At 39.8% G+C, this 17,805-nt stretch overlaps 1 protein-coding gene across 4 annotated transcripts in view; it reads left to right on the forward strand.

The window, feature by feature from the left end:
* Window positions 1-5,879: 5,879 nt before the first annotated feature.
* LOC137293784 (neuroglobin-like) overlaps window positions 5,880-17,805 on the forward strand; it is a 71,791-nt gene continuing 59,865 nt past the window's right edge. Inside the window, exons 1-2 of one of the 4 annotated variants that reach the window (XM_067824521.1) lie at window positions 5,880-5,922; window positions 15,542-15,774. In XM_067824521.1, coding sequence (XP_067680622.1) covers window positions 15,629-15,774 — 146 coding nt within the window. In that variant the 5' untranslated portion in view covers window positions 5,880-5,922; window positions 15,542-15,628. Of the gene's footprint in view, window positions 5,923-14,911; window positions 15,775-17,805 lie in introns of those variants that run through there. The other 3 variants (XM_067824519.1, XM_067824520.1, XR_010957495.1) reach the window with 3 other exon arrangements.

Here is a 17,805-nt window from a genome sequence, read left to right on the forward strand (position 1 = left end):
GTTTCATATTGTGTCGTGGACTTAGATGTCTTTCGTGATTGTTCTCAATTTAATGTTTTGTAAACATTTGCAACACATAGTCAACTTCAGTTTCGAAGCGTTTACTGCTTCTTGCTTTACAGTGTTCTTCGTCCTCCCACTGCTGGTACAAAATGAAAGATGGAACGTTGACACGAGATGCCAATACATTGCATACACTGCAAGGCATAAATATCGCATACACCTTTGTATAACGTAGTAAACGTACTCACGATCAAATGCACCGTTGATGATTTGTTTGTCTCATTGGTTTGTAACTTGTAAACACAACACAGACTCGTGTGCACCACGGTAGGTATTTCAACATCAAACTAACTTCGGTTGTCATGTCAAGTGGTTTGTTGTGTACAACAAGATTAGATCTGCTATCGATCAGTTACTGTTATCACAGACACATATGTATTCCGTTGTTTCGAGTCGATTTCCAAATTGAAATAACAAGTTTACCTAGAAATCTATACGCAAAGGAATTCCGACTGAAACCAGATAACAACAAGTAAATGATAACATATTTTAACGATTGTAGAATGAAAGGAACCAGGTTTACCAATCGATACAAGTTTCAAGCAACATTAGGGAAAAGGCTACACAAAAAGAAAGAACGGCAGTACACAATGTTTTGGAAGTATGATAACAATGAAAGTAAACGTATAATAGAAGTTCTACAGGAGAAAGATTAACAAGAAGATTCACCTCACGGCAGCTGCGGTCAAACAGCCAAAACTGGCCGAGGATGCATATGTATTGAGTAAATATGGTCTTCTTACAATCTATGTTGATGAATATGAGATGAGATGGATGAATCATGAATCACAAGGTTCTACATTATATTGGGTTAATCCGTAGCAGGTTCTACACTACATTGGGTTTATCTGTAGCTGTTGTGGAAGATTATAGCCCACGCCACTGCTAAAATTATATAGTTACTTAGTAGGATACAGTGTTTGCAATACTTTAATTTACCAGCTGCTACCTTCAGGCTTTAAAAGCTACAGGCCCTGAATGAGATCTGCAGGCCCATTTGGTTAAAGTCAAACCAATAAAAACAAAGTAGACTACATTGTACACAGTTTCAGACTGATTTTACAAAATCAGTTGAAGCCTATGGCACGCAGGGAATTTTTATTGGGTTGACTGTTGTTGAAAGCGTTGAAATACTAGGAAGTAAATCTGTAAATTAACATAAGATGGTGGATCGTGGATGTTCCGAACGCACGTAAGGAAAACGAGGGGTTATATCCCAGTTGAAAAATAATTGACATATAGTTTACTGAAGGCCAGGGTCCCGTTTCACAAAACTCTCGTAAAGCTAAGGTCTCGTAACTTTTCTCGTAGCCTTTGCACCTCCTATGTTACAGTATGCCAGGTACAAATGCTACGAGAAAGGTTACGAGACCTTAGCCTTACGAGAGTTTTGTGAAATGAGGCCCTGAGCCGTGAAGGTCCCGGAGTAGAACAGGCCTTCAGCAACACATGCTTGCCATAAAAGGCAACTATGCGTGTCGTAAGAGGCGACTAACGGGGTCGGGTGGTCAGGCTCGCTGACTTGGTTGACACATGGCATCGGTTCCCAGTTGCGCAGATCCATGCTCATGTTGTTGGTCACTGGATTGTCTGGTCCAGATTATTTCCAGACCGCCGCCACATGGCTGGAATATTGCTGAGTGCGGCGTAAGACTAAACTCACTCACTCACTACTGAAGGCCATAAGGGCCTGCACATATTTGAAACTGCCGGCCCCATCCAATAACAGCCGAACGCTGTTAGTATATTCTAACAACTGGCTATTGTTGAAACAAAATATATTGAACCGCTACAGAATCCCGCATTATACAAGTTAATACGATTATGACATTGTTCAACCAAACAGTACAATATGGGAAACACACAAGTGACACTAAAAACGCAATGGCCATAATCTTGAGCAGACTGTATTACACTACAGGGCGTTGACACACACGATGCCAATGTTTCTCCAACAGGTGTACAACATGGTTCCGATACGTTAGGAACATGATCCGCCTAGCACTTGACCGGGTTCCTGTCAAAAACGCTTTGTCCAACGAGACTCGTTGACACTCAAGGTGACGACAGACTTCCAGTGAGTCGACCATCAAGTGTATAAGTGATTGAGTTGGGTTTAATCTCGCTTTGAACTTTGTTCCAGTTTTATCACAGAGGTTATGGTGGGAAAGAAACCATAAGTGATGTGAGGCATCAGCTGCTTACCACATTTGAGAACCCTCGAGCAATGTTGTGGCAAATCTGGAAACATAATCTCATAATTCTCAATAGATGGTTTGACTGCCAGTCCAAACCGATCACCACATTGGCCGATACCGTGGTTCTTTGGCATAGCAAATGCCATCTCTCCAAACATGCCCCATCTGTACGGTCAGGAAGGAACAACGATTCTTCTGTGAAACTTTGACGTCAAGGAGGTACTTTTCCTGGTTCTTTGACGCTGTGCAAGTTCAGTCTTGAACTTTTCCCGTATGCGGTCCTCTTAAATTATTAACTCTCAGTCGATTGCGTACAGTTCGAATTTCCTTGAAGTTACTGACTGGGTATATAGCACTTAGCAATGCAGACACTATTGTATGGATGACCTATTGTGTAATCAGCGGAATTTTATAATAATTATCTATAGCACCGACCACGAATAAATGTACTCCGTATTCTTCTCGGTCTCGGTCAAGAGGACTAGTTTCAAGACTAGCATTCTCGGGCACAAGGCTAGTAGTCAGATATATTTATGAATTAGTGCTTTACGTATTCTTTAGTATAATTTTCAATGCTTTATACATTGAGTGCGTATATGACTTTGTAACGTTTCGCTATAATAATAGAACAGATTGAAACAATGATATGACGTAATTTAATATGGAGTATCCAGTGCTCCGATATTTGCATATGAACTACAAGCACCATAATCCACACAGTGAGGACACAGTGAGGTGCAATGTGGATGGTTCAGGGAATCCATTTCACGCGGGGAAACTACATACACGCACCTCATCTCACAGCTACTCCAAGATGCACTGATTATCCTTGTTTAAGAAGGAGTTGTCAAAACAATGTTGTTTGTACATGTTAGGTGCCTAAGTTCTATAAATGTTGACCGATGCTTAAATAGATTAGAGAACTCGGACCCCTGGTATCTATCTAATCGGTGATGTAGTGAAAACCCGAGACGGGGAGCAAGGTTCTTGTCCTCGCGCTCTTACCTTAACATAATCGACTGTTTGTGATATACCTGCTTTCAGTAGTTATGCTGTGTGGTAACCTGGATGCATCCTGTAACCTTTCGAGTCCTGTGTCTAGTTTTGGTCTTACGTGGTAATGTGGCAGAGGATATTCAGTATTTTTGCCACGGATATATTTGGAAGTGAAATAAACATTCAAAGAATACCGTCAGCTGTTGCTGGCTATATATTTAGTGGCGCGCCCAAGCAGCTCGGAGAATAGAGTGATTTCCCATAGTGTTCACAGTTCAAGGTCGGCCCCAGTCGTGGACATGTTTGTTGCTCTTTCAGTGTAGAGAGCGAAGATTTCTTCTTCGGTTTCAATTTTTGATGCAACGCTAGCTAAGCCTGGTATTTCGATATAAATTGTTGATTGTCTCTTGGCCTCGTATGGTTATATTCCGATTTAATAATGTATGTCTGTACGTACCCTGTATCATAACCTTCTACTTTCAACTACAAAGATCACTTATCTAGATTATAATTCAAATTAAACATTACACCAACTCTCGTACCCTCTACTGGCCGAACATTATTTTAAGCGCACCCCATAGAGTTATGCTCTTTACGAATATCTCATCTACAAGATGGGGTTGAAACCAGTTTGATAAACACCGAGAACACCGCATGCTACAGTTTTCGATATACTGAGCATTTTTCCCATTCCTTTCATGGCAAGTGTTCTCTGTTTGGAAGCTGTTCGCCTCGAGGTTTCATTCATCTATTTCAAACAGGTGGCAAGGGATAGTAAGTCTTTTATGGTATCAATAGGAAGCAAAAGTGAGTGCATATTCCCCGAAATATATAACATAAGCCAAAATAGTGTGAGAAACGTGTGACAATGTGCCTTTAAGATTCAACAGGCAACACCGTGAACATGCAGCCTGCGTTTATATTTTGATTGCTTACGCTAATAATTCCACTTTGAAAAAATGCCACCAATGCACCGGGTTGAGTACTCACGACTTCAACCAATTTTTTGTACGATTAATAATTTTATCTTTTCTTTTTCTCAAAGGATGTATTATTTCTTGGAACGTGTTTGTTTCGTACTTTTCAATTAAATCACTTGTATGTCTCCTAATAATTTTGATATGGTATAAAGATACTAGACTAGAGTTTGTATTGTATGATGTTAACAATTCCCTGAGGGATATGAGAGAGAGAGAGAGAGAGAGAGAGAGAGAGAGAGAGAGAGAGAGAGAGAGAGAGAGAGAGAGAGAGAGAGAGAGAGAGAGAGAGAGAGAGAGAGAGAGAGAGATGCCCCGTTAGTGCTTTAACTTTACCGTGAGCTATGCACAGGGGGTGAACACCCAGGGGATGGTCTAGGCATGGTTATTCCCGTTGCTCTGCATATTGATTGCTGAAATGGACATGCTATTGACAAAGAAAAGTGTCCATCTGTCTCGACAAATATACACAAGAGTTAGAGCAATGATTCCTCTGTTGTAGATTTTATCACGACAGGAACATGACTTCATTCCAACAAAGAACTCAGAGCAGCGTTTGCACAGAGCTTGAATTAGCCTTCCGGACGTCTTGGCTGTCAGATAGCAATTATCATGATAGGGTATGGAGTTCACCCATGTCTCTGAAGCACAATCATGGATTACCTACTGGCTGGCAGTTGAAACGCGCCGTGTCAACACAGGAAAACTGACACAAGGCTGGTCAGTCGAACCATGCTTGTCATGGACTGTCATACTCAGGATTGTCTGGTCTACAATGCAATCATGTTATCGTTATAGCCAGGATGGATGGGTTGGGAGAGAAGGAACAACCATTGTGATTTCACTGTCTTGAACACAACTGATTCTTAGATAGATCTTGGTGGTTTTTTTGTTGATTTGATTTTACTCTGTTGCAGAACCTTGTAAGACAATTTCCTCACTGTATTGTGAGGAAATCTTCAAATATGTTATCGGTAATTATCAATAAGGAAACTTGTGTACTGGTGATACCGAATATCCCAAATGAAGGAAAATATACTGCGAACAATGATGTCAAATCACAATATTGATCTGTGTCAAGCTTCGAAATCATGAAGAAAGTTTTGACGGATTTTTATGTTTGGTGCTGGACTGTAATTGCTGTTGGTGACGTCTTAAATATGAGTATGGATAGATTAGAGATTCCGGATACGTGTTATGTTACGGTTTATACAATAGAAGGACCCGGTATGAGATCTGTTGTCGTGTCATATGAAATCATTCCTTACAGTAAATTCAATATTCCCTGAGAGTCACACCGTATCAGGTTACGTTCAATCTACGTCATTTGTATTGGTCTATCTGTCAAACATACAATGTTCCTCTGACACTTCAGTGTTCCCAGCCTCAACAATAGTCCAGTTAACAAAAGCATTAGACGTCAAGTATACGTGGCAATAACTGTAAGTTATAGGCAGTGTGACTTCGTGTCTAACACGTCTTCGAAGCACCGCACAGGGAGGCTGCACACGTCAGTATTGTTCCTCTTGTTACTGTGAGATGTAACATCGTCATCCGGGCATCGGTGAAACCTTCCACTCAGTCAAGAGCGGTATCAAGTCAGTGTAAGCTATGACAGACGGATTGAACACAGGTGCTGTAGGTGATGTTTCTGTGGATGCAGTTAGTGGATTCTGATGGAGAACTACGTAAGTATTCATTACGGACCTATGTAGATATGTTTGTAGCACGATATTGTTCATAAACTGGAATGTAATAACCGTCATATTTAGTGGTCTGGTTTATATAGAATGAGAATGGCGCAAGCGTCTCGTATGTAGATATAGTAGAATGACAACAAGGTGTAAACACACACAGACACAAGCACACACACAGACACACACACACACACACTCTCTCTCTCTCTCTCTCTCTCTCACACACACACTCACAAACAAGCAAACACGGAGATTTGCACAGACACCTGTCGCGAGTATATATTCCTATATGTATTTATTGTTAGCTGATCTCTCATATCAAGAGTCCGAGTATATTGGTAATACCACCATCTCGCAGTTACAATAATGCAATTACCACAGTTACATAATTACAAATGTTAGAGTTACATGTCAACGATACAATCGCAGTATTATTTCTGTTGACTGTATAAAGAAAATCGTGAAAGTTCTTATTACTACTAATGCGATTTGATTATAATCGGAAAGATTATGAAACATGACCTGTTCCATGACTTCCTATTAGTAGTCTGTACACTGTATACTCATGTCTTCAGCCATTTTATTCGTACGTAGTATTGTCTTCCCTGTGAAAAATGCGGACGATCCCCTTCACTCATTTGTCATTTTTTCAACAGCGAGCCGCTCCCATCAAACCAGTGAACATGTATCATATATATAAATAATTGCATAAGACCAATATATTAGCTTTCGAAATGTGCACGCACGCCGCGATGCCCGAGACATTAGTTCTAGCTATTCTTGTAGCATTAATTCATTTATGAGATGTGGTTATTTTCTGCTGTAGAGCTGCTCGTGTTCTCGAGAAGGTACCAGTATATAAGGTGGTGCATTATATATACATACATATATTGGAGAATATATATATATATATATATCACAGAACATCGCGCCTGCGATTTTTAGTTGAGTGACTTAATGTTCTACCTGCTGGAATCAACAGCATTGTCACAGCGGTTTGTAAATTGTCCGGACCAAACCAGTGATTGAACGCATGAGCAAAGATTAACGTCGTACTGACTCACTCACTGGCAACCAACCGATCCACACTATCCGGTTAAACAAGTGGTTTAGCGTCCGCTCGTCAAGACGAAAGTAAGGTTCGATTCCCCACATGGGTACAATATGTTCCCCGGGGTGATATTGCTGAAAAGTCACACTATTCTATCACGGCAGTTATGGTGGACAATGCTGTAAGTACCCTGTGATTAAAGCCTTCGCTTGTTACTCTGAGTTCCCGGTTCGATTCTGTTACGAGAGTGTATTTTCTGTGAAGTGTGTTATTGATGGAGTAATAATTACTATTGGGTCACGATGTTTAGAGTTTTTGAGTGATAGTTATTATGGATCACACTTCGTATCATAAATGTTAGTACTTTAGCGACACAGGCCTTTAGGGTAGTTCTCTAGAGTTACCTCCCTTTGAGTATGCGTTTTAATTAGTTGTGCGTACTCCCCGGAGACGACGAGAATGTTCTAAGTTAATGGAGACGGTCGTATTGTGCTAGAATGTTCATTAATCAGTGACTTGGTATATAAAGGCTGGTTGACGACACGGACACACACACGGATTAACTGTAGTACATCATTCGGTTAATTGCCTCTACATCAACGCTTGACATACATAACCGCTGCCTGACCGCTCAGGTGTTACATTCACTGTAACTGTTTCTCACTCTCAAACAAAGACTCTGGTGAGTTGACACTATATTTGTGACCTATCACTTGAGATTTGACTCAGTTGCATTGTACATGGAACCTCTATTGTGTATATTTGTATCTTGCTTTTGTTTGCTGCCCAATACAAAATATCAAAATTTTAGACTTGTCTGGGTTATATTGTGCTGGTTCAGAGGGGATTTCTTACACCATTTGTCACGGCAAATTTTTAACCTATTCTGGTATCCCGCGCCATTTTATTGCTGAAATATGACTAAAAGCGTCGTAAAACCATGCCCAATGCCCACTCACGAATACACCATGCTCATATGCATCATATTGCGGCAATCATGGACAAGGACTTGGACAAGGCGAAGGGTAGCCTAGCGGTTGCAGCCTTCACTTGTCAAACCGAGGACCCGGTTTTATTCTCCACATGATACAATGTGTGAAATTCAGGTCTGATGACCATCCTCCTGATGTTGCTGAAATAAAACTATAGTCACTCACTCTCTCAGTTCGGAACATGTGGTATTTCAACCACGGGCTGACGACATGCATACTTGTATGTATTTCTGTGGATTAGGTGGCGGGTTGTCTCATGGAGTGGGTAGGACTAGACACAGGAACGAGCATATTTGTCTTGTTTTTTCAAAGTTGTGTACACAAAAAACCGAACTCTCACTGTTGACAGAGAAACGAGTATCCAATCTATAGGTGTAAAATACACAGACTTGAGAATCTGAATGCATGCTTGTTACCAGTATTGTCGTATCTTGTGATATTAATTGTTATACTTTTACTATTGTTTTAAGAAATCAAGAATGTTTTGGTGCATGCATGTAAATCATTTGTCCACTTGTTTCCATTATGTCCTTGCCAATGTTTATTTGACTAAAGAACAATAGTGTGACGTCCCCCCATGATAAGGTGCTAAAAATGCAAGTTCCATATCCCTGGGCAAGCTTTCCATGCCACACCTTTTGCAGGTGTGAATGCCTACCAAACAAACCAAAAGATCTGGCGAACATATGAATCACTGTCCAAAGCTGTGTCGGGTTGAGAAGAGTCACATGTTGAGTAGTGCGATACATCGCAAGGTGTTTATTTAAGAGTTTGAGTTGCTAGGACGTCGCAAATTGCCTTACAAAAGAAGAAGGCCTGTTTGTCTGGATTCACAGTAAGTAAGTTCAACATTTCACCAATGATATACTTCCCATCAAAGGTTGAGACTCACTTGTGTAAATATTGTCACTTAATTACTTCAGACAACTGTTCTAAGCTAAATTTTGCAAAATATTCCATATTGTTTAAGGGCACTGTTTACACATGAACTGAATGTATTGTACAACAAATTCGAAACGCTGAAAGGATTATTGTTATGAGTTCAATAAATAGTATGAAATATTGAAAATTGGCGAATTCTTAACACAAAACTTTACTCCAAAACGCAGTTGTTCACATGCACGCTATTTGCACATGCTCTTCAGCATGATCCCCATACAATTCATCTGCGTAAATGGACCAGAATGAACTCTATACTCGTCGGATTCAGTCATTGATAGTGATTCATTGATTCATGGTCATGAGGGGTGAATCTTCTATAGAATTGTCCTTTTGGGTGAATTACCGTGTAATTAACAAAATGTTTTCTTGTTATTTTTCTCACTATCGCTGAAAATTATGAAATTATCTTAATCAATCCTCTCATTTTGACGATTTATGCATTTGAAATAATGTCTATCTGTTGTGGCAAAGAACATCACATTGCAAAACAGAACAACGTTGAAGTCTGAGACAAAGGTACAATAGTGTCAATCTGCTTTATGGTTCCAATCAAAGATTACTGTTAATAAACCCTACACTTGGGTTTCCCCAAACTGGTTGGCTTCCCCTGCAACATGTGTCATCCTTGGCATGTCACAAACATAACCCTGACTCGTCAATAAACACCCCAAAGCTCTTTAAGTCATCCCTTTCATGGTCATCCATTTCGTAGAGTGAATGATCACTTATCTTCATCCGCAGCTACCCCGCCAAAGTATTTTAAGGAACACTCTACATACAGGAATAACTGTCACTTGATCCCTCGTGGATTGCACAGACACCACGACCAAGTTTGCTAATATAGGAAATGGGATGCATCTCAAACCAATATGATGAAATGTATCCATTTGATCTATGTATCCAAATCCAGTGGATGACATTTGATGATATTCTTCAGGATCACATTTGTCAAGCGTGGTACAACGGTCGTGGATATCTATGGGAAGAGTTGACATCCATATTGTATCGCCTCCCTCAACTATCCGTCGTTACTCTTGCCAATGCCTCTTAAGAATGGATCAACTTAACGGATAAATATTTCACCGACCTTAATCATTTTATCAATTTAGTACTTCAAATAACGATCGCGTCTAGCTATCTTACAAACTCTCTCTCTTTCTATCTCTCCCTCTCTCTCTTCGCTGATTAATGTTTAGTTGGCGGCGATCTGTAGCCCAATTTTGTACTGTCTTGTCCGTATTTAAAATCCACTTTTAGAGATAGGTACTTACTTCTAAATAACTGCGATACTCTAATCGGTTTTACTGTCCTTCGATGACAGTCTTTCTATACTTTGATATGGCTCAAATACTGCCGATGTGATTTTAAATTTGAACTCAATCTCCCTCTCTCCCACAGTCACAGATAGATGAGAATGGTAATCGAAGACTATGGAACTTCTTCAAAAAGTTGAAGCGCGTATGTTTTTACCTCAAGAGGTTCGAGGACTGTGATACCGACTGCAGGAAGGAAAACTGCATGAATTGTATTTTGAGATGGCCCCTCGACTAACAGAAATATATTGGCCTTCCTTGGAAAGGTAATACAATTAGCGCCATCAGAGGGAATCACTTGCCTGCGCTACGTGGCGCATTGTTTTCTTTTATTTGCCCTTTCAGATTACGATTTCTGACCAATTATGACCCCAAAATTGTCGAAGACGTGCATGATTGTGTTCAAGTTATCGTCAACCGATTCTTCAAACGGTTGGAGTGCTTTCAATAGGTATAGTTGCTCACGGCAAATTTTCACATAATTTATGATGAACGTTATACTCTTTCTCTGAGGCAATGGTTAAATGTGATTTGGCTTTACGAAACCAATTCCAAAAGCGTGTAATTTCCGGTTGACAATAAAGCCCTTAACAAGACTTCTGCCCGAAAGCAATGGATGCGCGTATCTACCCGTCACCACTTGTGTTAGGGAGCAACGAGCTCAAGAAAAGATTTGAGAAATGAGTTTCTGTTACTATTGGAATTTCCTATGCTATGATTGTGTGATATTGTTGGCAGCTGTAATTGTTGTTTCGGTGGCAGTGTCTCCAACACACTGCCTAATTTAGGCGAGCGACGTGCGTGGTAATTACATCCAAAACTGGCTGTTGAGAGGAGAGCGTTTCTTGACTAACGACCAAACTTAGGCACTGGAAAAGAATCACCATTTCACAGCTGTGTGAATGGCCTTTACAGCGATGTAAACAGAGGGTAGTGGATAGTCATGTGTGTGTGTGTGTGTGTGTGTGCCTATGTATGCATTACTAAGACTCGTTCATGCTCCTGAAATATACATTAACCTTAGCTGCAACCAGTTAACCGTTACAACACTGATAACTCGGGGTACGTTTACTTTGAAGAGATATCAAGATATTATGGATTGCTGTTTTAGTGAAAGCTTAATTTTCTGTTGTGGGGACGGACATCACTGGCCATCATGATACAGCTGGAATGTTGTTAACTGCGGCATAAAACAGTATTTACTGTATTTGTTATGCTGAAACAATTCAAATGTGTACGTACAGCGATCATACCGGACACCACTGCTTGTAACAGGAATTCTCATAACCTGTTCTTCTGACATGAATGTCCGCCATTCCTTTTTATTGAATGCGCGAAGGTTCATTGTTACAGATACACGTATTTGTAGAATAACAGTAAAACGGTAAATATACATTTATATCTGTTGTCTCATCTTTTCCATCTGTATCTAGGTAACGGATAAGAGATTTTTATGTGTAACATCCTGTTTGCAGTTCTCATGTGTTTTACGAGAGTATTTTAAGTTTTGTTATCAGGACTGATTGTATTTTCAACCAGGAGCGGATGTGACTGTTTTGACTGTACATGTTTTCTAATTAATGTTTGTAGCAGTTGTATAATTCATGCATATACACAGGTATATATTTGTTCAACGCAGAACATGTAAATATTATTTTATAGTTAAGTTTCGGTATGATATTACCTCAAGCAATAATTGCGAAAAAGGACACTTAATCAGGGAAGTAATCTGTATGTATGTATGTATGTATGTATGTATGTATGTATGTATGTATGTATGTATGTGTGTGTGTGTGTGTGTGTGTGTGTGTGTGTGTGTGTGTGTGTGTGTGTGTGTGTGTGTGTGTGTATGTATGTATGTATGTATGTATGTATGTATGTAAATGTATGTATGTATGTGTGTGTGTGTGTGTGTGTGTATGTATGTATGTATGTAATATCGCATACAGACACTAAACGCACATGCGAATACGCCTCAAAATGTATCACATGTGCTTAAATGCTTGACCCATTGGAACTACCTTGTTTTTCATAAAGCTGAAAGCACCACGTCTAAACGCGATCAGTCTTTTGGCAAGACAGCACCCGGTTTCAACAACAACAGGCTATTCACAAGTCAACGGAAATATACACACATTCCACCGTAAGTGCTGGACAGAGACTAATATGTCCAGTAGATCACAATAAGGTTGGAGATACGTGATCAGATGATTATATTGCTGGAAGAAATCCATCCTTCTCAAGACATTCGTGGAGAAAGCCCCTCCTGGTATTGATGAAAATCTTAATTGTTTGAGTTGTGTGTGAGTCAGCTTCATGTGTGGGGATATCCCATACAGGACTGTATAAAATCAATCATCCGTGTACTAGATTAAATTCTCGTAGTAATACTGCCTTGCATGTGTTACGCGTTGTTTATTGTCAAATGCGCTCGGGTGAACTAGTCGCTTTACCGATGAATGAAAGCAACAAACTCGTTCCATATTTCTCCTAAATCTTTGCTTAAAGTAGATTCGCTCGTACGATGCTGACTCATGACCATGTGTTTAGGAATCATTAAAATGATGATCCAATGTTAATGAAGGAACGTGTGTTAACGTGTGCTTAACACTGAGTAACACATTGCCTGTCAACTATTTATTGCGTTAGTCGAGTATCCGCAGATTTTCACTCCTCATCATGGTGACGTACTGACATGTAACTTCTGTTCCTCGGCATAAAACTCAGTAAACTGAAAGAATTTTGTTTCAGGTCACTTCAGGGTAAACTGACAACAGCACATGAGACATCTCACATCATCGCATATAAGCACACGGGATATATCACGTTATCATTTGTAACATCTCATATTATCACACAGTATGTCTTACCTCATCACGTGTGATATCTCACTTCATCACCATTCAGATATCTCCTTTCATCATACGACATATCTCACTCCATTACATGGTTTGTCTCACATTATCACATGGGATATCTCACATCGTTACATGAGATATCTCACATCATCACACGGGATATCCCACATCATTACATGGCTTTTCTCACATTATCACATGGGATATCTCACATCATTACATGAGATATCTCACATCATTACACGGGATATCTCACTCCATCACACAGGGTATCTCGAATCATTGCAAGGAATATCTCAATTCGTCATACGGAATAATTCACGTCAACACACGGGATATCTCGCATCATTACATGGGATATCCCACATCATCACAGGGATATCTCATATCATCACATAGTTTGTCTCACATCATCACACGGGATATCTCACTTGGGCACACATGATATCTAACACCAACACACGGAATATCTCACATCATTACATCGGATATCTCACTTCATCATACAAGGTATCGCGCATCATTGCAAGTGATATCTCACATCAACACACGGAATATCTCACATCATCACATTGGATATCTCACATTATCACACGGTGAATCTCACATCATCATACGGGATACCTCACATCAATATACGGGACATTTATTATCATCTCACGGGACATCGCACATCACCACATAGTTTGTCTCACTTCATGGCACAGGCTATCTCACATCAACACACGGGACATCGTACGCGACCACAAGGGATATTCCATATCATATCCTTACACGGGATACCACACGTCATCACATGGGATATTTCACACATTCAGCATGGGACAGCATTATGAGGACAGTGCGTATGGTCATGATTTACGTTGGCCACGAAACACTTCCTCATGTGTAAATGCTAACGGGGGCTGCTTTGTGAACATGAAAGTATGACTCAAAATCAAACGGAAATATAAAATGGCTTCCCGGTTAATATTGTGCTGAGGCATAGCAGAATATGCACAGGTCAATTGACTTTCATTTGTAGGAGAAATTTGAATCTACATCTGGCATTATAGCATATATCATCTTATCTAGTATAATTGATATATGATTGGTTAAAGAGATGGTTTTACGTTGTGGTGTGATGGGCTGGAGAGTGACTTTCATAGAGTGTACGAGTGTTGTTTAACGCTGAGGGAACGTAAAGGGTTAATGGGAATGCATAGACTCTCCTAGGGATAATTTGGGATATTACCGATATATGTATATAAGATTTTGCTCGTCACGCCGACTGCCCTGGTTCAACATGGGTATGATATAGGAAGCCCATTCCAAAGGCAAATTTTATTTATGTTGCTCGGTATAATACCCACTCACTCACTCACTCACTCACTCTGACATTAAAATCTAAAGTATTGTAAATACCACAAAAGAGCATAAGCACAATAATAGTAAACCGCTTATATTACTTATTTAATTTCATATATACTATACACATTTAAACAGCAATATGTTTACATATGCAACACACCGACGTTCGGCTTTACTGGCCAGTGTAACCTCCAGATTGTAATTAGTTAAAGAACGTGCTTAGGTAGCCTGGATTTTCATAAGAATGAATTTCCTCCAGCAGAATTAAATGCAAAACCTGTTTAAATTCAACTTGTAACTGGAGTAGTATTGGGTATATCAGTGAAGCAGATGCAAATCAATGAATCTTCTTTTGAAGATGCAGGCAAGCAAATCGAAAAAATAATTTCCACCAGGGAACTATGACCCAAACAAAAAACTGATGAAATTCAAAGCTGACCTGACCATATGCTTAATTTGCTGTTCCATGGTTTGAGACTATCCCTTCGGCGAGAAGCGCTGCAGAAAGCTCATTCTCAGACATCAAATGCTTGTTAGAAGAGAGAGAAGCTACAATCGACTCTGGCCACTCTCCTAAATTGGGGCTCGTTTTCGCGCCAGATAGTACAGTACTGGTGGATTAACAAGGTTTTAATTCATAAAGAAACACCGTCAAATGGCAGGGATCCCGGCGACAAATAGCGAAATTGCGATGAAAAGGATCAGCCGATTTAGCCGAGGACGTTAATCAAGGGCGTACGAGAGACCTGGTTGGTCAGCGCGTGTGTAGTACTATGGTGTGGAGACGAGGAACAAGCCAGTTCAGTACTGCTGCGATAGCGCTGTTCCTTTAATACTGAACGCTTCTGTCTCTCTCAAGTTAGTGTACAATTAAATGTTGTAGCGATTGTTTAACCAGGAGTGGATACATTTCAAGGCGGGACATCCCAGTGTGTGTATAACTCAAAAGCTGATTGTTGTATAAACTCAAGGCTTATTTTAACGCTCGGAGAGCCCGTGGCGGCAGTGACGTCCACTTATTAGAGCTAGGCGCTACACATGAAACGTGGAAACCACAGGTTCTTTGATATGGAGGTATAATGACGGATTCTTTTGCGTTGGCAGGTAACTTGCTAGGAATATACTCGCAGCACAACAATCAATCCCACTGACTACTGTTCGCGCTGAAGTCGGCGAGACGCTGGGCGTATCATGGGGTGCAGCACATCCAGCAATGAGAAGAAAGAACAAAATGAAATTGACAATTACCTCACTAATGAAGAAGTGGATCTCGTCCGGAAGAGCTGGAAAGCTATAGAACATGATTTGGACGACACAGGAATGATTATGTTCAAAAGGTGAGTTTGAACACGTTCAGTGAGATTTCTTTATGGTTCAGAGCATTTACTGTTTAGAAAATCTCACTTCTGTTTGTTCTTCTTCTCCTCCTGGCCCATTCTATCGACCGTATTTCATATTCAACATTCTTAGGGTTCGCCTAATCACTTTCTGACACAAATCGGACAGTGTGCTTAAAAGATTTGGGTTGCCATATTGGAAGGTTTGTTATGTCAATAAATATGACAAGATGTCTTTTTTTAGAGTATATAGATCAGGAACGTTATTCGAGTGTTTAACTATCACTGAAATCCATGTTCACCGGAAGGTTTCTTGGAAAGCCGCTGCATAAATAGCGGTAATATTCCTGGCAGGTGGCAGTAGAGCCTTTTCGTCCTCGCCTTGGGAAAATCCTATTTGCCATATTATCGTCTCTCGATACCATTTGACTTGAGCGTTAACGCTTTGATGTCAGCCTTGGGCAGACGGGATCTCGAAGCTGAAGATCTAAGTAAACATCATCCGTTAACTGTGTGACTATACCTAGACCTTCATTTCAAAGGCCGGCAGTGTAATTGTGTTTCCTAAAATCAGTTTACGAGACGGTATTACAGTTTCTTTGCATGGCTTACAACAAGTCAACAAGGCATTTTTTCTTTTTAACATTTTCTGAAGCTTTAGCTTCTTCAGATTGCTTTCTAAGATACACGTAAATGAATTTCAAAGTGTATGTTTTAAAATTGTTTGATAGTTAATTAAAAAAGTGAGCTGTGAAGGTGTAGGCATTTGACGTCACAGACTTCGATCACCAAACATGCTTCATGTAATCACCACCTTGCCTCAGTAGAGGTTCGTGTTCCAGACTAATATATAATCGACCGTCCTTCAATAGTAATGACGCATTCCGTCTTCTGTACTTTTTATCCAATAACAGATTTTTTCTATCAAAAAAGAAATAAAGAAACTTACGGATGGTCAGCTTTCACGAGTCGCTGACTTCCTGTTTCAGAATTTACATAGTTCGAAATTGTTCGGGTGCATCACGTTTTAGCGCCCTGAACGAAAATGTGAAACAATTTAATGGTTTTTCCCTGAGCATATTGATCGTGAGATTATCCGTCAAAGATGATGAAAGTGTGTCCCGATCATTAAATTTCCTTGATGCTATCGTTGACTGCCTCTACAGGCAATGTATATTACATTACGGTATCTAAAGCATTACAGTGAAACGCTTAGCGGAATGTCAGTAGAATGAGGCCACCTAATATATGAAGAAGTGGATGTGCCGTATTGAAGATGGATGTAGCAGCGTAGTGGGTGTAAAATCGTGTTTAGAATTGTAGCTGATTTCCCGTAGCTTTAAAAAACATATACAGGACTTACAATTGCAGTTTCCTTGAGACCCATCATGGGGCGTTATAGGTGGTAAAAGAGCAGATGTATATAAAGTGTGTACGTGATGTACATACTGTGTATGCGTTATGTATATATTGATCCCACGTTTTCCATAGGGTATACGAGATGTATATAGTGTGTTCATGATGCATATATTGTGTATACGTACTGTATACATTGTGTACCCGTGATGTATATATTATGTATACCTGGTGGATATATTGTGTACACTTGAAGCATTTGTATGTATTGTGCATACGTAATGGAATACATTATGTATATATTGTGCGTAAGTCTTGTATAGGCTATATGCTGGTGTACATGTATATATTGTGTATCCACAATGTATGTATTGTGTGATGCATATATTATGATGTATATATTGTATGTACGTAAAGTATATATTGTTTATACATGAAGTATATGCATGCATTGTGTATACGTAATGGAATACTATGTATACGTTATGTATGTATTGTGAGGACATCCGTGAATAAGGACTGTGTATACGTGCTGCATATATTGTCTATACCTGATGCATTTATTGCGCATACGTGATGTCTATATTCTGAATAGGTAACGTATATATACACACATACATACATCGTGTCAACGATGCTTGTAAGAGACGACTAACGGGATTGGGTGATCAGACT

Source organism: Haliotis asinina, chromosome 8, assembly GCF_037392515.1.
Source record: "Haliotis asinina isolate JCU_RB_2024 chromosome 8, JCU_Hal_asi_v2, whole genome shotgun sequence".
Classification (NCBI taxonomy): domain Eukaryota; kingdom Metazoa; phylum Mollusca; class Gastropoda; order Lepetellida; family Haliotidae; genus Haliotis; species Haliotis asinina.